The 24,125-nt window shown below is 36.5% G+C and overlaps 1 protein-coding gene across 12 annotated transcripts in view; it reads left to right on the forward strand.

Annotated features, from left to right (window-relative positions):
* The window catches only part of INPP4B (inositol polyphosphate-4-phosphatase type II B), a 743,160-nt gene that overhangs the window by 591,714 nt on the left and 127,321 nt on the right, over positions 1-24,125 (forward strand). For all 12 annotated transcript variants that reach the window (XM_003129178.6, XM_021100667.1, XM_021100673.1 and 9 more), the window contains one exon: positions 10,672-10,828. In XM_003129178.6, the coding sequence (XP_003129226.3) occupies positions 10,672-10,828 (157 nt within the window). The remainder of the gene's footprint in view (positions 1-10,671; positions 10,829-24,125) is intronic.

Below are 24,125 nucleotides of genomic sequence, written 5' to 3' on the forward strand. Positions count from 1 at the left end.
ACATAACAAGTACCTATATATGTATATGAATATATATATAAAGAATATATATGTGTGTATATATATATATTCTTTTTTCAGATCCTTTTCCAGTCAGTATTAGTTATTATGAGATATTCAGTAGAGTTCCCTGTGCTGTGCAATAGGACCTTGTTGTTTATCTATTTTGTATACAGTAGTATATATATGTTAATCCAAAACGCCTAATTTATCTCTCTCCCCCACCTCTGCTATCCCCTTTGATAACCATAAGTTTGTTTTCTATGTTTATGAGTATGTTTCTGTCTTATAAATAAATTCATTTGTATCATTTTTTTGGATTCCACATATAAGTGATACCATGTGATATTCATCTTTGTCGGACTTACTTCACTTAATATGATAATCTCTAGATCTATCCATGTTGCCAATATGTTTTCTTTTTTAAGATATGTAAATTACATAATCTTCTTAGGATGATCAATACTACTCCTTGCAATAAATGGGAAAACTGGATAGATCATAAATTTGGATGGTTAATTTTAAAGAATTTGGTTGGGTAGATAAAGACTAGCACTTGTATTTCATTTAAGTAAACATAGCGTTAATTTTTTGACACTAATGATTACCATTTTTATATCAAATCAAGTGAGAATTTTGGAATTGGTACCTTTTGTTTTCATAAGTCTCACCTGATTGTATTATGCAAACCCTCTCTCACACCTCGCCCTCCTCCTGCTGCTCAAATTTTCCTTCTCCTTCTCTCTCTCCTTATTTCGTTTTCTTTGCATAAATTTTGAGACCTTCTGCATCGCAGGTGCTCCAAATGGAGCATAACACTAGAGCGTTAGGTCCTAGGGCTCAGAGTCTGGTTGTAGATAAAAATGTGTTAATAAATAGGTACAAAATGTTGAGACGAGGATGGGAAGAGACAAGTGGAAGAAGATGGGCTTTGCTAAAGAGGCTTCAAGTCAACATTTTAAATACAGAAACTCCTTATGATGGGGAAAGAAGGGAGAGCGTGGGGAACATGGTGAGTGGAGGTTCATGGGAAGCCCTTCAGTTCAGCGGGTGTTACTGAGCCCCCATTCTGTCCAGGTCACTGCACGGCATGCTGCGGACACAGAGGTGAACTGCCCACGGCTGCAAGGACTCCATAGCCTCTTCAGGGCTCTAGTGACACAAATGGCAATGACAGCTCAATTTAGGGTTATGCATGGGACGAAGCTGGAGTCTGGTGGTCACAGAGGGATTTCCAGAAGTAATTCCTGAGGTTTAAATGTGAATAAAAGTTAACAACTCAAGAAAGAGTTAACAACTCAAGAAAGAGTTGAAAGTTAACAACTCGAGAAACTCAAGAGTTTCTTGTTAACTCAAGAAAAGTTAACAACTCAAGAGTACAATTTCTTCTGTACAGCAGAAATTGACAGGACATTGTAAATGAACTATAATAAAAATTTTTTAAAAAGAGAAAAAAAGAAAAAGAAAGAAAGAGGATGAGGCGGCCTTTCAGACAGGAACATATTAGCTGACATATGGAGAGAGGGGTTGGGGTGTGTGTGTGTGTGTGTGTGTGTGTGTGTGTGTGTGTGTGTGTGTTCATGAGTTGTTTATTTGTTTAAAGGTGGTGAAATTGAGCATATTTCTTACTCCAGAAGTCATTTGAGAGGCCAAGAGACAGAGACACAATGACTGATGGAGGGGGGTCCTTACAAAGAAGATAAGATAAGCAGTTCTGGTAGGCCAGTGGAGGGCGATCCTGGGCAGAAGTGTCCTCTTCTGCTGAGAGGGCAGAGAGGGTGTAAAAATGGACCTTACTTTTGCAGGGGTGGGTGGGGCTGGATGGCTTCTTGTTCTTTGTTTTAAAATATTTTCCTCCAGTTTTGTGGAGCTAAAACTGACACATAATACTGTATTACTATGAAGTGTACAAGGTAGTGAAATATGCATATGTATACATATACATTTCACACACATATATATTTCATCATATATATAAATATGTATGTGTGCATATATATATATGTCACATTTTCTTTATTCATTCATCTATCGATGGACACTTAGATTTTTTTCCATATCTACTGTAAATAATGCTGTAATGAACTTGGTGGCACAGATATTTTTGAGACAGTGATTTGTTCCCCTCATGTACCCAGAAATGGATGCTCGATCATAAAGTGGTTTTGGAGGCACCTCCATACTCTTCTCCACGGCGGCCGTACCAACTTAAATTCCCAGCAACGGTACACATGAGCTCCCTTCTCTCCACATCCTTGCCGGCACTTGTTATCTTTTGTCTTTTTTGTGTGACAGCTGTTCTCACAAGTGTCGGGTGTATCTCCCTGTGGTTTTGATTTGCATTTCTCTGGCAATTAGTGATGTTGAACACCTTTTTGTGTCTCCTTTAGAAAATGTTCAGTTCATCTCCATTTTTAAAGTATTATTTAAGGTTTGTTATTTGTGGTTGTTTTTGCTATTGAGATGCACAGGTTCTTTATATATTTTGGGTATTAACCTGGAAGGTTTCTTTTATCATAAAAGTAAAAATCATGTGTAAAGAGAAGGGGCAGGGAGGACAGGCTAAGGAGGGTGGTATAGGTTTCAAATAAGCACCAAAGAAAATGGGAAGAGCTGCTTAATAGCCCCATTTAAAAAATGTGGGAAATCCCAGTCCTTGTGAGGGCTAGCCGAGATTCCAAGAGGAGTTTGCGAGGATGTTGGCTCACCTTTGGTGGCTCTTGCGAATATCTTGGTAGGGAAAAATGCCGGACCTTTCTTCCAGTTGACGCTGGAGCGCCTTCTCGGTTTCCCAGGTTTTTTTTTTAAATTTCCTTCAAAGGCAAAAATAGTAAGATAATAATGATCTGCATCTTCCTCTTTCTCTCCTTTCAATTTGTGAATTTCCTCCAGAACACATCATTTCTAGGAAGCATAAAAATGCTCTGATAAATTCACCATGATTACAAGGAAAATCTTTGCCACTCAGATAAGTGACTTCTAACTCTCTTCTCCTGATAGAATTTTACTGTATTTGCAAATAATAACCAAGGTTGATGGCTATATAACATTTTTTAAAAATTTTCCTTTACACAGCACTTTCTTTTTCAAAGACCCCTTTGTCAAGGGATGGAAATCTTTTATTTAAAAAAACAATCAGCCAAAGTCATAGCCATTTAATATTATTTAAGAAATCTTTCTCTAACTTTAAAAAGTTAAGCAAATCCAAAGAAAATGTAGCTAATTGGAAATGCCTTTAGATATTGTGCTATTAAATGAATTGGAAACATAATTTTTTATGCCACTTTTCTTAGTTAATTAGATGTTAGAAAAGTTTCGGCACTGATTACAAGTCTAGTTGACTTCCTGAAATAATTCAGTGTTTTGAACAATTAATTTAATTGGGTTTCTGTGATACTATATGAAAATATTCTCTGATCACATAGGTGGGTTTAGGTTTGCACGTCGGATTACAGTAGCTCCATTAAAAAAAAAATCTATTTTATTTACTTTCTAGTAATGACTGTAGTTTTAACCCTTACCTAAATTGAACACCGGCATGTAATTTCTCATAATGAATATTTGAAAAGTAAGCACATGTTGGTAAATTATTCTTGAATTCTACTGAGCTGATGCATGTAAAAACCTTTGTTTTGGGGGTCAAGAGGGAGAATCTCTATTCACTGTAAATCGGTGTGAGACTGTCCTTTCTCTGTTCAACATCTTTTGCTGGCAAACTTGATGGCATATGAATCTGGATAATAATTATCTAGTCCATATGGAAGCAATTGAAACTAAAATGATATCCGAACAAAAAGAAGTCTCTTATTTGCCGAATTTTACTTATTAAATAATTGAGAGCTTTACAGGTTTATTTTCCTGAAAAGTTAGTAAACAGTTAAACCCCAGAGGAGTATTGGGATTTTATGACAATCTGTGCAAAGCAATAGACTAATACAGCATTCTTCATCTTTTAGCTGGTAAAGATGACATACTGCTTTTCTTTCTCTACATCCCTACAACAGATGCTTCCAGCAGCTGGGATTCCAAGATTAGTTTGTCCAAAATATGAAAGCATGTCATCCAAACAAAGTATTAAGTTGACCCAGTTTTTGTGGCTCCCAGTAATTATACTGTCCTCTGGAACACTGTGATTTAACTTCAGCATTGCTACAAGGATGGATCTGGGGCTAAATCAGCCTACCCTCATTCAAAATTGTGACACCCCCCCCCAAAAAAAGAGATAAACTCCTGACCCATTCCAGCAAATTGCAGAACCAAGAAAACTGTAATTACTTAGCCATATCCCAAACCCATCTTTTAGGTTTTTTTTCTATATCAGGCAACATTTCAGCCTCCAAATTGGCCAATTATTTTTCCTCCTTCATGTTGTCAGTGCAAATCAAATTTTAGCTTTTATTTTCCATTCTTAAGCTAGGAGAATATTCATTATGCCTTTTTTTTTTTTTTTTGTCTTTTTGCCTTTTTTTTATGGCTGCTCCCGCGGTATATGGAGGTTCCCAGGCTAGGGGTCAAATCGGAGCTGTTGCCGCCAGCCTACACCAGAGCCACACCAATGCAGGATCTGAGCCGTGTCTGCGACCTACACCACAGCTCACGGCAATGCCGGATCCCTAACCCACTGAGCAAGGCCAGGGATTGAACCCGCAACCTCATGGTTCCTAGTCGGATTCGTTAACCACTGCACCACCACGAGAACTCCTCATTATGCCTTTTAAAGGTAAAATGTGTTTATGTCAGATAAGCACAATAGAAGGTCCACATTAATCCATAATAACCTTTCAATTATTTCCTAGATTATAGAAACAATAGCACAAATTCACAGCAATCCTTATGTGAGGCATCTTTTTAATAAAGTTCCTCTACAACCTGAAAAAAAAAAATTGTGGTTTCTCTGTAACTTAATATTCCCAGAGATTGAATTCTGGAATAAGATTTACATCTTTCTGACATATTCCTTACCAAATTCTCACAGTTCATTTTGTGCTACACCTTTCTCTAATGATGTGTAGAACAAATATGAATGTTTCAGGTTGACATGGGTATGGATGGAGCTATTTATATTGTGATAATTGGTAGCAGTGAGCAAATATGTTTGCAAAATATTACAGACTGTTGAGGACAAAACATATCTAGCCAGAGTCCTCCTCCACAGGCAGTCTGCAGTGATCTGTATTCTCAACTTCTCTTGCCAGTTTCTGTCTCCATCTTAGCCCTTATCTCTAGGGAAATTAGTTAAGGTCGTGCATAATGCAGAGGAACCTATGCAAATTGATATTCAAAGGCAATTCTGTTCAGTTCTCTGACTGGCTAGAATTATTCTGTGTGAAGCCATTGACCTGATCTTAATAAAAAGAAGATATATCATTCTCATTTTTTAGAGGTAATGAATTCTTATGGACAATGAGATACTTACCTGTGATATAACTTTATTCTAAAGCAATACCTTATGACTTAGTTACCTAAATCAGTAAAATGTCCACTAATATATGACCATTTATCTCCAAATTTTATGTTATAGATACATAGAGATGTATGTGTATCTACATATATAGGCATTCCACACTAAAAAAATGTGTACAATAAAGCATTATTCTTGCATCTCATGATCACACAGCCTTGTGAACACCGAATTGTACCAGTTGTTTGTATGTCTGTTTCCTCCATGAGTGCATCAACTTTATAAGCGCCTAAGGGGCCAAGACGATGTCATATTCACTTCTGATGTCCTTACAGTCCACAATACTTGCACATAAAAGGTACCCAATACTCATTTGTAGAATAAATTAATGACTTTGAAACTTCCCCTTAAATTATTATTCTTGTTTTCCTTCTTACTTGGAAACATGGGACTATTTAAATTTCATACAACTTGGCACTATATGGAAGTACCTTTTCCTCCATTAGAATTTATGAATTTTTTGAGGATTTTGTTTCTCTTTTCCAATCAAAAGCATCCAGTTGGGAATTCCTGCTGTGGCACAGCAGAATCTGCAGCATCTCTGCAGCACCACGATGCAAGTTTGATTCCCCCACAGGGCACAAGGATCTGGCATAGGTTGCAACCACAGCTAGGATCTGATCCCTGGCCCAGGAACTCCATGTGACAAGAGGCAGCTGAAAAAGACAGGCAAAAAAAAAATGTAGTCACCTCTGAGGTGACTATTCAAGTCATCATCACAGTGGTCTCCAAATATAGAAATTAGTGAAAATCAGGATGGACACAGAACATCAGAGACGACCAAAGTTATGAACATGATAAAATAAGGCCTCCAGCAGCTTCCCAAAACCCAGTGGTGTTGATTGTAATTTTATTTGATCATTTGCATGCCAATTTCAAACACTGAAATAATTTGCACTGAAATAATTTCAGATGTCTCCCAACAAGTACACCTTGGAAGCTACTATTTTCCCTTGCCTCAGCTCTTTCTTTTTCATTCCTGAGTCACACATGACACTAGGGTTGCCTGGTTTTGTTACTCTTCTTACAAGGAGGGGACTATCAGAAAGGATAGGCAAAGACAGGGAGAATTAGGCCCGTTGTTCCCTGTGTAGCAACCGCAAGTGTTCTATCATCTGTTTTCTTGATGGATGGGAAACATTCCTGAACTTCTCCTGTCCATTTCACCCAGGAGAAATGTGCTTTAAATACTTCTCTGATATTAAAGTCCATAAAAGGTGATTAAGCAAAGTTCATGACTGTCCATTAAAACGCACAAATGTTCTATTCAAGAAAAGAAACCCCAAATGAGATCTATGTGGGCATGCATATTCATGAAATCTTGCCAGTTTCTAGATTTTCCCACATGCAGTTAATACATTCACCTTCACTCCCCTGTTTTAGGCTCCTAATCCAGTGTTTTATCCATGCTAGTTCAATGTATTTTTCAGAATTCATGTAAGAATAAGGGAATGGATGGATTTGCTGAATCAGCAATTCATCTTCCAATTCAAATCAGTGTTTTTAACAGAGATTTTTTTTTTTTTCTATGTAATGGTGACTTCCCTGTGGTTTTATGTTGGAAACCATCATCTCCTTTGGATACTTTCCTGACTCTTACAATGGTTCAGTGTCAGATATTTTGATGTGCCTGTGTATAATGAATATGCAAATGTGCATACACACACCTTAGAAATTCATGCCTGCATTTAAATCAAGTGCCCTTAAACTTTAATGCATTCTAATGTGAATAGTGAGATATTGTTTCCTAAGTAGAAAGTTTTGAATATCCAAAATTTAATGAGTAGCTAAAAGAAATACTAAGGTATATATAGGCAGACTATTGATTTGTTTTTTTGTTTTTTTGTTTGTTTGTTTTTGTCTTTTTAGGGCCATATTTGCAACATATGGAGGTTTCCAAGCTAGGGTTCTAATTGGAACTGTAGCCTATGCCACAGCCACAGCAATGCCAGATCTGAGCCACATCTGTCACCTACACCACGGCTCATGGCAACATCAGATCCTTAACCCACTGAGCGAGGCCAGGGATCGAACCCGCAACCTCATGGTTCCTAATTGGATTCATTTCCACTGTGCCATGTCGGGAATTGATAGTTTTGAGTACATTCAATTAAAAGAAATCAAAATGGTTGCGTGCAACACACTCACTAATGTTACATAATTCAACCAGCTCAGTTATCTGATGGTCCGCAGATAACATCCAATTACCAATTTAAAATCAAAAGTTTTCGTCAACCAGTAGAATCTTTTTGCTTATTTTTAAACTTGATTTCATATTTTATTTCATATTTTCAGTGAATCGAAAGCTTTAGTGTCAGTGTGACGTATTTTAGGGTGAACCCAGCAATTTAGAATATGAGCTTAATTCTACCTTCATTTTAAAGATACATGTGATAATATTTCTTATAGTTGTACCTGAATTTATTTTTACTCCTAAGTAGCAGGTTGTTAAGTCAGTCAACAGATGTTAATCAAGCAACAATAATGCCCAGCAAAGCTATAGGTACTTGGGGGAAAACAAATTAAGTACAAAATATGGATCCTGACCTCAGCAGCCCTAGCATCTAATTCAAGCGAATGGCAAACACTCATAAAACAAGCAAAGATATTGACAGATAGTCCCGGAATGGAGGTGGTAATGTGGTACCCATTAAAAATGTTGAAAGGTTCCAGAAAGAAGTTATATGTCATTTGGAGAAAATGAAAAAAAAAAAAACATACCTCTATTCTTTCCTTTTTTCCTTCCTTCCTTCCATCATTTGTTGATTCAATTCTTTTATCTTTCTATCACCCATGAGTATTAGAACCTGAGAATAAAAGGATGAGTAACTAATATTCATTTCCCTCATAGAGCCCACTGTCAGAAAGAAAAAAATAGATTAAGTGGGGAGAGAGTAGCATGAAGAGTTCTTGGAGATGGTGAGACTTGAAAGGGCAAAAATTTGAATTGATGGAAGGTAAGGGAGAAAGCCCTCGAAGCATAAAAAGCAGCATGTGTCAAGGTAGAAATAATAGTTCCTCCAAGGTTTACTTCATACTTTTGATGTTCAGCACTCAGCAGGCAGGTAGCAGATGCCTAGAAAATATATGTTGAGCTAATTAGCAGCGGGTTTCCAGGACAGCAAGGAGACTGACCTTCATGAAGCATTCATTTTGAAGACTAAAGAGAAATACGTAGAATTTTCTAGGTCGACCCAACTACAGAGGCCCCTCTAGGCTGAGAGCAGAATGAGATCTTGCTGCATGACCAAGCCTGTTTTGGATCAGAGGAATGTTGGCATGAGCACGGTGATCAATGAAGATGGATGTGGCTCTCTCGTGTGTAAACCTGGCCATATGAGAGCTAATCATATAGGTCTGGGCAAGACCTGAACCAGAGGGTTATGGAGAGGTCACTGCTGGAGAAATAATGGCTGACCACCTGAATCCACTTGAGTAACTAAGGACAGGATGAGGCTAGTAGTGCAGTTATTGGGAAATGAAGGTTGGGGATTTTTACATGAGTGAGTGGGTGAAGTTAAGCAAGATAATCAATAGGAAATAATGTTTGGGGACTCTGACTTAATTCTAATGGATGTCTCATATCTGCTATTTTCAGTGGACGTGATATGTATGTGCGTCTGTGCGCACATGCACAGATATGTATATTATGTACCTTGGGCCATGTATTCGCCAATTTGTGCCGTAAAGTGTTTTAGGTGCAACTCCTCTCACCTAACAGTCTGGGTAAAGTTAGAACTCAGAGAGAGGAGCTATCAAACTTTGGTAAGAACAAAGGTTTGCAGGGTGGAAGAACAAGGTCAGTATAGTGCAAATTGTACTCAATCAACTCGAGGGTAGACTGAAGCTTCTTTTTTAAAATGAGATTGGCCTTGTTAATTTACTAACCGTTCTAATCAAAGTGGGTAGAAATTGGTAATGACAAGTGGGAAATTGTGCTTGGAGATAAAGATATAGCAGGGGCCCATATCAGCTCTGATTTAGCCTTTACATTCTTGCTGATCAAAAGTTGTCCTTAGAAAAGTTGACCAGCTAAGCATTGCTGAACTTTTTTTTTTTTTTTTTTTTTTTTAGTTAACTGCTGATCCAAAGCAGTTAGGATTTCTCTTGATGCCACCAAACTCATAAATGTGTGGCATGCTGAGGAAGCACCATGTTCCCTGCTCCCATGGCTCCCTCTGCCAAGGGCAAAGCCCCCTGATGACGTCCATCAGATGCCTGCATCTCTTTCCATTGGGTTTGACCTGTGTGTTAGCTTAGGTCCTAACCCAGAATTAAATAAGAACTAAGACCAGTTCCTGACTCAGAATGGAATAAGTATTGCTGCTTGTTCCCTTGACTTTGGCCCTCATTGCTGAGCCAAAATTGATAGCCATTTCACCTTTAAGAACCTGGGTTGTCTGAAGGCTCTGTGAAGGTCAAGGACATTAAACTCTATTTAATAAAGGTTTAAATTTTCCATTACTTCCATCACTAGTAGGATAATGACTGCTATTTGGGGGAGGGAGCAGGGGGGAGGCCCAGCAATCTATTTTTCTGATAGGTTGTTGTTGTCTTGTTTTATTTTGTTGTTTAGTTTGTCTCTAAACCTTTCCTGAGGCCAAGGGGCTAAACAGAATCTGGAAGCTAATCATATTTCCTTCATATTTCCTTGCCCTGGAAAGGGGAATGGCTGGAAGGACCATCTACTGCAGCCATATTCTTGGGCTTCTCCCCACCACCCCCCACTTCCTGGGAACATTCTTTTTTTTTTTTTTTTTGTAAGGCCACATGTGTGGCACATGGAAGTTCCCGGGCTAGGGGTCGAATTAAAGCTGTAGCTGTCGGCCTGTAACACAGCCACAGCAACGCCAGGTCTGATCCATGTCTGCAACCTACACCACAGCTCACAGCAATGCCAGATCCTTAACCCACTGAGTGAGGGCAGGGATCAAACACACATCCTCATGGATACTAGTTGGGTTTGTTACTACTGAGCCACAATGGGAACTCCCAATAAAAAGATTTGTAACACCTAAATTATGCTTTATTAAGAGAAAATGGATTTCTTGTATATCCAAGATATGGCCAAATTAATGGGGCTATTAGAGCTACTCAGTCTGCATTCTTCTGATTGCTCCTTCCCCTGCTCCTCTTAAATGGATTCATCAGATTTTGCCTTTGCTTGTTTTTGCAATAAAAATGTGTAGTGATACTTATGCTCTTTTCAGGATAGGGTGTGGGCCAATGTGGGGAAGAGCCTGAACTGCATCATTGCTATGGTGGATAAACTGATTGAAAGAGATGGCTTCAGTGAAGGAAGCAGCAGCAGCAAAGATGGAGAAAAGGACCCCTCCTTAGTGGATTCCACCATAACTCATCCAAAGGGTAAGGAATCATTTATTTCCAATCATTGACTGAGTAAACAAAATGCAAAAGCCAAGATAAAATGAGATAGAAAAATAGGAGTGAATAGTGCCTTTGATGAAAGTGCTGATAGTGTGCTTTTCCACTGCTCCGGCTGGGGTGATGGAAGGCTATTTATCAAATTGCATCTCAGTTGTGTTTTCAGAACTGCTTGCAATGCTCTTTTTTTTTTTTTTTTTTTTTTGCTACGTAAAAACATTCTTGAAAGAAGAACAGTGTTTTCTTTTAAAGAGCCTGACATAGTTTAATCTACATTTACACATTCCTCCAAAATTTTATTAGGAAGAAAAACAAGCACCTGCCCTTAAAACTCTTAGAAACTTTGCGGAGTATAAGGATATCTCGAATATAAGGATATCTCAAGTATAAGGTGTCTCAAAATGATTTCTGTAAAGAAGGCAATATAACAAAATGCTTTTTGCCTTATTCTGAGGAATTATTTTGTAAACTATTTCAAAACTCTATAAAAAGTTTATTCCCATATAAGAAGAATGTGTTTATATGTTATTCTAAAAACATAGTTTCTTATTTTCAAAGTCTAGATTTTCATGGATGTATGTATAGATACATACAGATGCATATATATGCACACACGTGGCTGGCTGTGTCGCTATAGACACACACATATATATGTATATATATATAGAGAGAGATACATTAAAATGTATGGCTTGTTACAAGGTTGACTAGCAAATATGGTAATTAGAATTTTCGCTACAGTTATCTCTCTTTAAATGGCTTCTTTTTGTTAAGATTCTTTGTTTCTTTGATTAATTTTGAAAATCAAAGCTAACATAGCCTCATCCTCTTATGGTAGTAAGAACTTCTATTAGAGTTGTCCCAGCTGGGTATCTTAACTGTTTGGGAAAAAAAACAGTTGCCCTCCCTCTTCTTCTAAAATCTACTCTTCCTTTTCCTTAAGGAAAATTAGTCATAAGAAAATATGAATGCTTATAAAATTAAATTTTTCTCAATTTGTTTTCCTGATTTTTCATTACTTACATTTTCGTCAGGAGTTTAATTATGGGAAACATCAATCTTTCATCACTTGATTAACAGTAGAACCATTTCAAAGTCACATTTGTAAACGATGGATTTCTAAAGTTTTCCTGTTGTAGAGCGTCCTCATTCTTCACAGTTCATTCACGTAGGTTGGAAGTCTACACTAATATTCTTTATGTTCTACTTGAACTAACTGCATATGGGTATTTTCTCTTTTTAATAATATCAGTTTTATTAATGAAGCTGGTCCGTTATATAACTTTACATACATCAAAATGAAAGCCTGCCATAACTTATGTCATAAGTAAATAGTCTACTTCAGTTTTCTTTAATTGAATATTTATTGACTATCAACTATGAGCCAGACACTCTACTCTGCTCTGGAAAATGAGGTAAAGAAGCAGAACCCATATTAGTGTCGTGTTCTGTCCATGGATAGGTGTTCTAGGCATAATACTTTCTGGCAGAATAAGATTAAGAGATTAAGGGACCCTGAATTTTGTGACATTTTTTGGTTTTGATGTTTCTGAAAACTTCTCATTGATGAGAACAGAGTTCCAAAATATTTGAAATTGGGCATTTATTCATAGGTTATATTTTATCAGAAAATTATATCTGGGCAATCAACATTTCAATTTAAAAAGTAAAAATATTTGGTAGGTAAATCATCTGTAAGATTATGTGAATCACTTTCATTTGAATGTAAGAACTGTTTGGATATAGTCTAAAACCAGATGGAAGTTACTGAGTCACAGAATTCACAGCTAGATTGTCTTTGTGCACGGTTAGAGTCAGATTACAACTTCATGCCTTCTAAGTGATTTTATTATTTCTATTTTCTTATCCGTATTTATTTCATCTGTTCTTTTATGTATATAATCATTTTAGGGGATAAGACACTATTTAAATCTATAAATAAAATACAGACTTTGGTCTGAAAGTTATTTAATACGGTATTATGAAATAATTCTAAGTTAAAACTTTTGTAACATTCAGTGTGTTAGACAATTGTGTATTCTGTTTTGGCAAGGACATTGGTACATAAAAGAGGGTGCCTAACAAATACAGAGTATTACTAATGAATAATGTGCTCAATTATACTTAAATTATGGATATTGCTGCATATTTGGAGCTGAATTGATTAGCTCAATCAATTATTTAATAAAAATAAAATATTTATTAAATAATAAAATAATAATAGATAATAAAGATAAAAATACTTAGTATTATTATTTTTATTTTAATCTTCCTCTTAAGCTCAGGAAAAAGCACTTTCAGTTCCCACCCTGAATTTTGTCACATGAAAAGTTCAGTAGAGAAATTAATAGTGGCTTTCTGACCTAATATAGAGCAAACAACCTAAAGTCACACATTTTCCTATACCATCCCCTAAACTATTTCAGATAAAGATATTTGAGATAGACATTCACTATATGTGACTCAATTTACCTGTACTTTAATTTTTTTTTCTTTCCAAGGCCCCACCTACAGCATTAAGTTCTCAGACTAGGGGTTGAATCAGAGCTGCAGCTGTTGGCCTTCACCACAGCCATAGCAATACTGGATCACCCACTGAGTAAGACCAGGGATCGAATCTGCATCCTTACAGACACTATGTCAGGTTCAACTCACTGAGCCATAGTGGGACCTCCTGTATTTTTTAAAATTTATTAGAAAAAATTTTTTGTAAATTTGAGAAGAAAAACAAATAGGATTACATACCATTTTGGTTTTATTTCTATCAGACAAATATTTTGCATATATCTTGTATTTATACACACAACACCAAAAAATCTGTAACCAGAGTACACAATGTAAATGCAGATGTATTTCTTGATATCCTGCGTATCATTATATTATGAATATTTCCTGATAAATGTTTTTCTGGAAATAATGAGATTATGATGACTGTAAACTAATACATAAAAAAGAAACCACTATTTTAGATATTTCACTATAATCATGCTGCAATTAACATGTAGGCATCTTTGAATATTTAAATCTTTAATGACATCTTGGAAAATTTTCCTCAATGTTAGCTTGCTCCAAGTGGAATTATTTTCTAAGAAAGAGTTATCCTTTCTTTCTCATGTATTTATTTATACAATTACTTATTTGTACCAGTGTGGGCTCATGAATACTTATTTTATTCTTTGGTTTATAAGCCAATACTGCTACTATTTATTCAGGGCTCAAATTATTCTAGAGTTTGTTATCGGGAGCTCTTTTCAGGGGCCTTCTGACAGCTTCTCTGCCACAGGCTACTTATTCTTTTACCTTCTCACATACTTTTCTTACTTCTTTCCTCACTCCCTTACTCTCTGGTACCATAAGGGAATTATTCTAGGCGTATCTGTATTTTCCCTGCCCTGGCTCTAGGTTCAGCTATTTGCCAAGGAACCCTGGTTTCTTTTTTTCTTTCTTTTTTATTTTTTATGGTATAGTTGATTTACAATATTTCTTCGATTTCTTTTGTACAGCAAAGTGATGCAATCACACACAGCTCTCTGCACTGTAGCATAGGGATCCATTGCCTATCCTTTCCAAATATAACCTTTTCATCCAAAAACCCCAAACTGCCCATCTCACTCCCCCACCCCCCATGGGAACCACAAGTCTGCTCTCCTTGGCTGTGATCTGTTTCTGTTTTGTAGATAGGATCATCTGTGCCATATTTTAGATACCACAAATAAGTGATATCATGTGGTATTTGTCTTTTTCTTTCTGTCTTCACTTAGTATGAGACTTTCTAGTTCCATCCATGTTGCTGCAAATGGCATTAGTTTATCTTTTTTTATGCCTGAGTAGCTTTCCATTGTATATATGTACCATAGCTTCTCAATCCATTCATCAGTTGATGGACATCCAGGTTGTTTCAATGTCCTGGCTGTTGTGAATAGCACTGTGATTAACATAAGGGTGCATGTATCTTTTTTAGTGAAAGTTTTGTCCAGATACATGCTCAGGAGTAAGATTGCTGGATCATATGGTAATTCTTTATTTAGTTTTCTGAGGTGCTTCCATACTGTTTTCCATAATAGTTGTACCAATTTACATTCCCACCAACAGTGAAGGAGGATACCCTTTTCTCCAAACCCTCTCCAGCATTTGATATTTGTTGACTTGCTAAGGATGGCCATTCTGACTTATGTGAGATGGTATCTCATTATAGTTTTGATTTGCATTTCTCTAAAACTTAATGACATTGAGAATTTTTACATATGCCTGTTGGACATCCTTCAGTCTTCTTTGGAGAATTGTCTATTTAGATATTCTGCCCATTTTTCAATTGGGTTGTTTGGGTTTTTTTTTTGTTATTGTTGAGTTGTATGAGTTGTTTGTACATTTTGGAGATTAGGCCCTTGTCTGTTGCACCATTTACAAAGATTTTCTCTCATTCTCTAGGTTGTCTTTTCATTTTTTTGTTGAGTTGTATGAGTTGTTTGTACATTTTGGAGATTAGGCCCTTGTCTGTTGCACCATTTACAAAGATTTTCTCTCATTCTCTAGGTTGTCTTTTCATTTTTTTAAAGGATTTCCTTTGCTGTCCAAAAGCTTTTGTGTTTAATTAGTTCCCATTGGTCTATTCATGTCTTTATTGTCATCATTCTAGGAGGTGGATCAAATAAGATGTTGCTGTGATTTATGTCAAAGAGTGTTCTGCCTATGTTTTCCTTAAGGAGTTTTATAGTATCTGACCTTTTATTTAGGTCTCTAATCCATTTGAGCTTATTTTTGTATGGTGTTAGATAGTGTTCCATTTTCATTCTCTTACAAGTAGCTGTCCAGCTTTCCCAGCACCATTTAGTGAAGTGATGATTTTTCTTCCACTGTATGTTCTTGCCTCCTTTATCATAGATCAGCTGACCATAGGTGTTTGGGTTTATTTCTGGGCTTTTTGTCCTGTTCCACTTGTCTATATTTCTGTTTTTGTGCCAGACCATATTGTTTTCATACTGCAAATTTGTAGTATTGTTTGAAGTCAGGAAGCTTGTTTCCTCCATTTTCATTTTTCATTTTCAATATTGCTTTGGCTATTTGGGGTCTCTTGTGTTGCCATTACAAATTTTAAAATATTCTGTTCTAGTTCTGTGAAGAATGTCTTTGGTAATTTGATAGGGAATGCATTGAATCTGTAGATTGCCTTGGGTAGTATAAGCATTTTGACAATATTGATTCTTCCAGTCCAAGTGCATGATATATCTTTCCATCTGTGTCATCTTTGATTTCTTTCATCAGAGTGTTAGAGTTTTCACAATATAGATCTTTTGTCTCTTTAGGTAGGTTTGTTCCTAGGTATTTTATTCTTTTTGATGCAATGGTAAATAGGATGGTTTCTCTGATTTCTCTTTCTGATCTTTCATTGTTAGTATGTAGAAATGCAGTGGATTTCTGTGTATTAATTTCATAGCCTGAAACTTTGCCAAATTCATTGATGAGTTCTAACAGTTTTCTGGTGCTGTCTTTAGGGTTTTTTAGGTATAGTATCATGTCATCTGAAAACAGTGATAGTTTTACTTCTTCTTTTCTAATTTGAATTCCTTTTATTTCTTTTTCTTCTATGATTGCTGCAGCTAGGACTTGCAAAACTATGTTGAATAATAGTGGAGAAAGTGGACATCCTTGTCTTTTTCCTGACCTTCATGGAAATGTTTTCAATTTTTCACCATTGAGAAAGATGTTAGCTGTGGGTTTTTAGTATATGGTTTTTACTATTTTGAGGTATGTTCCCTCTATGCCCACACTCTGGAGTTTTTATCAGGGAAAAAAAAAAAAAAGAAATTGGCATTGAGTTTTGTCAAAAGCCTTCCCTGCATCTATTGAGATGATCATATGGTTTTTATTTTTCAGTTGGTTGATATTGTGTATCTCATTGTTTGATTCGCAGATATTAAAGAATCCTTGCATCCCTGGGATAACTCCCATTTAATCATGGTGTATGATCCTTTTTATATATGTTTGGATTCGATTTTCTTGTACTTTGTTGAGGATTATTTGCATCCATGTTCATCAGTGATATTGGTCTGTAATTTTCTTTTTTTGTGGTATCCTTGTCTGGTTTTGCCATCAGGGTTATGGTGGCCTCATATAATGAGCTTGGAACTGTTCCTTCCTCTTCTATTTTTTGAAAGAGTTTCAGAAAATTCGGTGTTAACTCTTCTCTGAATGTTTGAATTCACCTGTGCAGCCATCAGGTCCTGGACTTTTGAATAAACCGCCTAACCTTACAACTTCCTTACAACTATAGAAGGAAGAATAGACAAAGCCCAACATTAGCAGAAGGAAAGAAATCATAGAGATTAGAGCAGAAATGAAATATGGACAAAGAAAACAATAGAGAAGATCAGTGAAAACAAGGGTTTGTTCTTTGAAAAGATCAGCAACATTGATAAATCTTAGCCAGATAAAAAGGGAAAGGGCACAAATCAATGAAATTAAAAATGAAAAAGGAGAAATTACAACTGACTCTACAGAAATGCAAAGGATCATAAGAAACTACCATAAGCAACTATATGCCAATGAAAGGGACAACCTAGAGGAAATGGACAGATTCTTACAAAGGTACAACCTGCCAAAACTGAACCAAGAAGAAACTGGAAATATGAACAGACCAATCACAAGTACCAAAATTTAAAATGTGATTAAAAACCTTCCAAGGAACCCTGGATTCTTTTATTGGAGAATAGCATTTAGAAACCAGCATCTCAGTGGGTAGGGACATCTTGATGATTCTTTGTAGTAATAGGTACTCTCACCAGCAGTACCTACAAGCACTCTTTTAACTTCCCAGGCTAAAATATTTTCACTGATTTCATGCCATTTTTGATGAAAAATATCACATTGTAATTTCTGATTATTTGCAGTTTGGTATTATATAATTTAATATAGTATTTCAAATTGTTTTTGATAATAAAATCTATTTCTTCAAGGTATTTATCTCCAGCTCATAGCTGGGGTGAAAAAGTCATTACATTTTTTTTCTTTTTTTTTTTTGTTATTTCCCCAATACAATTTTTTTTTCTACTGTGCAGCATGGTGACCTAGTTTCACATACATGCACACATTCTATTTTCTCACATTATCATGCTTCATCATAAGTAACTAGACATAGTTCCCAGTGCTACACAGCAGGATCTCATTGCTAATCCATTTCAAAGGGAATAGTTTGCATCTATTAACCCCAAGCTCCCAATTCACCCCACTCCCTCCCCATCCCCCTTGGCAACCACAAGTCTATTCTCCAAGTCCATGATTTTCTTTTCTGTGGAAAGGTTCATTAGTGCCGTATATTAGATTCCAGATATAAGTGATATCATATGGTATTTGTTCATTTTTTCTTTACAGTTAATTAGTAAATTGATTTGGTGAGTTCAGTTTGAGACATCTGGAGTTTATTATTCTGTATGATGTGCTAAATACCGATAAATATTTTTTGTCACATCAGTTATTAGTAATTATTTTCCTCAATATGATTTATTTTTCCTTATAATTGAATTCTGCAAATATTCAGTCAGTTTAATTTTAATCAATAGAATAACTGTAATCTATTTCTGATCAATTAAACAATTTAATCAAACTTTGTTCATGTGATTTTGACCATTGTGTTTTAAATAGGGATACATTTTTAAAACTTGTAGTTAACCCTATGGCAGTCAGTTTTTCTTTCTTCATCTTTTATTTTTGTATTTTAGCCATAATTTGTGTTTCTTTGTTGGTTAAACACTTGGTCTTCTGTGGCTATGTTTATTCATTTTTTATTTTCCTCTATAACCTGCAGATATTTCTCTCTTCAAGTCGCTGGTTTTTCTTTTTACAATGTATCAATTTAATAATATTTTAAGCCTATAGTTTTGAAGGGTTTTGTTTGTTTTAGATCCAGGATATTGCAATATAACTTACTTCATAAATTTCTTTTTGGGGTTACTATGAACAGGGCTAAGAAAAGCAAAACTTTCTCTATATTCTGAGCGCAAGTAATAGAATAACTTCTCCAAACTTCCATGGCTTATATATATATATTTTCTTCTCTTTTTTTTTTTTGTCTTTTTAAGGCTGCACCCATGGCCTATGGAGGTTCCCAGGCTAGGGGTCAAATCAGAGGTATAGCTGCTCTATACCACAGCCGCAGCAACGCCATATCTGAGCCACGTCTGTGACCTACAGCACAGCTCACAGCAACGCCGGATCATTAACCCACTGAGTGAGGCCAGGGATCAAACCTGCGTCCTCATGGATAGTAGTGAGATTTATTTCTGCTGAGCCACAGTGGGAACTCCTATTTTTTTTCCTTAATAAACAAGATTGTTCTTTTAGTTTCTGTATCCTTCAGCATACTTATATGAGTTCCCTGGTGGCTCAGTGGGTTAAGGATCCAGCATTGTCACTGCTGTGGCTTGGGTTTGATCCCTGTCCCAGAAATTTCTGCAGGCTGCAGGCACAGACCAAAAAAAAAAAAAAAAGCTCATAAATACCTAGTATGTGAGTAATGTCACATGCCTTCAATTTCGTAATAAATTGGGAAGTCAAGGATAAAACCAGTGAATTTAGAATCTTAGATTTTTATGTGCTCTTAAGGATTATTAATTAAATCTTCTAAATTATGTTAAGAAGCTTACCTACAATATCTCTGCCAGTTTTCACCTAGCCTATGATACACATTTCCACTGCTAGAAAATAATTTTTATTTTCTAGAGTGGCATACTCCAGGTTTAGATCTAAATATGTTTTCTTTAATTTTGCCCACTAGCCCAGATCTAATCCTTTGCAATAAACATAATGAATTTACTTTTCTTTGTCCACATCATAACCTAACACATCTAAAAGCAACCATGACACCCTGCTTGGATTGCCACTTTTTGGGTCATTTTTCAAAGATATAACATCAAGTGTGGTAACACAGAAGGACTAATTCCCTACTTTAGGATACTGTTCTTCTTTCTATTAAGTTTATATTAGCTACTTTGACGGTCACATCTTACTAGTAACTCCACTGAAATTCACCAACCTTGCTAAATTTGACTTACCATGCAGGCTTCTCAAGATTCAAGTAAAGTTTAACCACCACTCTGTGCTAGACATTGTGATATATTAAGGGCACAGGGAGATTAAGACATGGTCTATCCCAATTCTGCTGAAGAGATTGATGTCTAAACCCATGACTGCAATATAATACACTTTTGAGTACACTCTAATAAATACCTGTTTCTTTCATCCATCATGTCTCCTGCCCTACTCAGGTTTATTTTATTCACATCTTGTAAACATTCCCTGTCCACTCACAGAAGTAATAGATAAAAATGATGGGAAAGCAGATATAAATATAGATCCTTAGGACACATTAGTAAAAAGAACTGTATATCTTTAAATATACTTGTTAATCACTACTCTTTGGGGATGTGTGTTCAACCAGCAATATATTGACCCATTCATCTTATTGCATGGCCTGTATTTCTCTCTTTTCAAAGATCTCGTGAAGTGGCCTGCAAAAGACCAAATACCCTATGTCATTTAGTTTTTTTTTTGTTTGTTTGTTTGTTTGTTTGTTTTTTTCTAGTCTACCCAACCAAAAAGGAGATGAAGTTCCTGTAACATGATTTTCTCTTATAAGCCCCGGCTAGCTTCAGGTCATCACTGCTCCCTCATACAAAGGAGATCAGCATTCATGCAGATGGCAGAATTAGTTCACTTACCACTGGTTAGGCTTTTATGTTCCTTGATACTCATAGACTTGCCCAGTTCATAAGTCTCCTTTATCTTGCAGTCACTTTTCTTGTGGAATCTGAGAATTCACTTTTTTCCCCTAAATCTTTTACTTTATTTCTTGCTGCCTCCAATTAACACAAGTGTCTGGTAACTACCAAAAATTTATCAGTAGTTTATTACCAAGTATCTATGGCTTCCTAATGCCAAAGATTAGTTCCTGAAAAATTCACCCTGTGCTCTAAATGGGACAAATTCAGAGTTTTAGCAAATTTCTTTCCCATCTTTTATCTTTGGTTGGCCAGAGTAGCTATCTACCTAACACACTTGAAATAATTAATGACTAGAGGAATTAATTAATTGACACAATTACAGATGCAGTAGTTCATGGCGTGAAAACCTTATGGAAGAGACACACCAGTTGGAAAACAAAGAGGAAGATCCTTTCATTCATTCAGTAGATATTATTTGAGCATCTACCCTGCATCAGTACTATAGTTGGAATCACATTCGGTCATTGCCCTGTTCTTGCAGTCTAGTGGGTGAGAAAGTTGTATTTGAAAAGAGATGCACAGAGACTTTTCCAAAGACAGCATCTATAACAATGTAGAAGAGGAGGTATACATTAGGGAGTCATCAGCAGATAAATATGAAACTCAAGAAAATGAGATCACTAATATGTAGACTCTAATTTAAAAAATGGTATGAAAGAACTTATTCATGAAACAGAAACAGACTCAAAGGTTTTGAAACCAAACTTATGGTTACCAAAGGGGTAACATTGGGGGGAGGGATAAATTAAGAGGTTTGGATGAACAAATACACAGTACTATAGACAAAGTGGGTGAACAACAAGGACCTACAGTATAGCACAGGAAGATCTGCTCAGTACCCTGAAATAACCTATTTGGGGAAAGAATCTGATGAAGAATGGGTATATGTATAACTGATTCACTTTGCTGTACATCTGAAACTAACATGACATTGTAATTCAACTCTACTCCAACACAATTTTTTTAAAAAGAAAAAGAAAAAAAGAAACTGGATACAATGAAAAGAGAAAGACTAGAAAAAGATGACTCAAATCCCTAACGTACAGACTTGGGGTGTGGTAAATGCCTTCCGCTGAGGAGTAGGAAGCACCAAGGAGTGAAAATCAAATACAACTTAGATACCAAACAAGGATGTCAAAGGAGAGGAAGCAGTCACAGTAATAGTTACAGCTGGCTGCACTCAATATTTATGTAACATGTTCTTTACCGAGCTTTCCATCCTTGCCTCCATTCCTTCTCACATTGTTGTGAGAGTTTATAAGAGAGGTTGTATTTTTATCCCCATTTTACAGATAAGGAGGTTAAGCAATACTTCTAGATCACAGAGCTAGTCTGCATCTGAGCAAGGATTCAAATTCTGGGCAGAGAGACTCCTGATCAAATTTGTTAAAAAAAGAACTGGGTTTGCAGAATAACCGTTGGAAAAGGAATGCTTACATTTTAAGAACAGTTTTGCATATGTATTTACTTGCCTTTATGTCTTCATGAATGGCTTCTCGGGTTGTCAAAGCTAATGCTTCACTTGTTTGTTACCTTGTCTCCTTATCTTACAAGGCCCCACATTCTCAGACCCTCTCCTCTTCATGGTGTTTTGCCATCTTCTTCCATCTCACCCTACCTCATCCTTACACACTGGACTCTTGAGAGCTCACCTTATGCTTTTCAGCGCTTGGCTTTCAAAAGTTTGCCCATCTCTACTGTCCACAGATTCAGACTTCACATCCTCTGGGGCACCTTCTCTGATCTTTCAGATCAGGGCTGGTATTATGAGCATGAGACCAGTGCAGGTGCACAGAATTCCTCACTCAGCAGGGCCCTGTGCTCTGGGTTTAATGCTCTACAGTCACCATCTGCTGTTTAAATAATGCTAGCCTTGTGTTGTAAGTAAAGTCCAATAGCACAAGGAAGGCTATGCCTGAAACTTGGAGATTTGGTCCATCTCTGGTTCTGCCTCCCTGCTTCTCCAGTACTTGTCCAGCTTCCCCATCCTTGTCCCAGCCCAAGGGCCATCTCCCATTCCCGCCCTTACTTACTAAGGAGCCTGGGCGTGAGTGCTGGAGAAGCAGGGTCAGGCTGGGTGCCTTTGAAGTGATGCAGGCATGCATCCCCGTGCCCAAGGAAGTAGGACATGAAAGAATAAATAGAAATCACCGTGACAGGTTGAGAGAGATACCACTGAGGATGAAAGGAATAGCCTGTTTATTGCTTTATGAACAAAAGTCTCATATTTTTATTTTTCATTGGATTCTGCAAATTATGAAGTCATGCCTTCTACAAAGGCCCCAGAGACATCATGCAGGGTAAGATGAGTCAGGGGAAATTGAATAGACACTGGGGCAAACTGGAAAGTCTATATCCCTTCAAAAGAGATCCCCTACTCTAGCTCCAGCTCCAGCTGGTCATTCCCATAGGGGAAACTAGACCTAAAGTTACATTCTTTTCTGATTTTTCAAGTGAATCTGAATTTTTTATGTAAAACATCCCAATTTTTTAAATATTGATAATTGATTTTTTTAAATTATTATAATATGAGGAAGGCCAAATAAAATATATTTGCAGGCCAAAAGGGGCTCTTTGTGGGTTGCTGTTTTACAGCCTCTGTATCTCTGATTTGTTGGAAATGCTATTTTAAATGTTATCTCCCCTACTAGACATGGCTCTGTGAGAAAATATGCCAAATATGTGTGATTTGCTTGCTCTAGAGCCTAACATAATTCTTGGAAAGTAATAAAGGCCAATATGATGAAGTAAAGGCCTAGTCACCTTGATCTACAATTGCTACCAGATAAGAAATGTCTAGGTTTTCTTGATATTATTGACTCTCTTCAACATATGTGCATATTTATGCATATATGCCTGAAAATCATTATATCCTCAGAACTTCCACTTAGAAAGTGGAATTTTCCAGTAGAAAACTATTTCAGCCGTTTTATAATACGTAACAAGTCTGCTTTATTTTTTATAGTGCAATTATGCCAGCACCAGCATCATTTTCATCAAAGGGCTGTTGTATTAATATTCCTGGATTCCATGATTTCTATAAATGAATGTTTAGAATTTCACCGGGAAAAAAAACTCAATGAATGAGACTTGCTTAACATGTGCTAAAATTTGTTTCCAAAATACCACCTTTATTATTTCACTCTTACAATGCTCATAGGAGTAATTCTACACATTCAAGCGGTGAAGAAGTAGGGTTGAAGTTACCTGTGCACTTTTCTGCCTTAGTCCAATGGCAGCGCCTGGATTCCAACCCTGGTGGTCTGAGCTAAGAGCCAGTTCTCAACCACGGTGCTGCACTGCTTCTGTCCTTTCCAGGCAAAAGCATCTCAAACCTTAACTCTGTACAGACAATTTTTTTCTATCACCCTTTTAACAAAATGTTAAGTTTTATCAGAACACAAGTGATATTATAAGTTCATGAAAATCAAACCCATCGTATCTCATAAAAAGCTTTCTACAGAATTAGACCTTATGCAGACATTAAGAATTGCCATGTATTC

The sequence above is a fragment of the Sus scrofa genome, chromosome 8 (assembly GCF_000003025.6).
Source record: "Sus scrofa isolate TJ Tabasco breed Duroc chromosome 8, Sscrofa11.1, whole genome shotgun sequence".
Lineage (NCBI taxonomy): Eukaryota > Metazoa > Chordata > Mammalia > Artiodactyla > Suidae > Sus > Sus scrofa.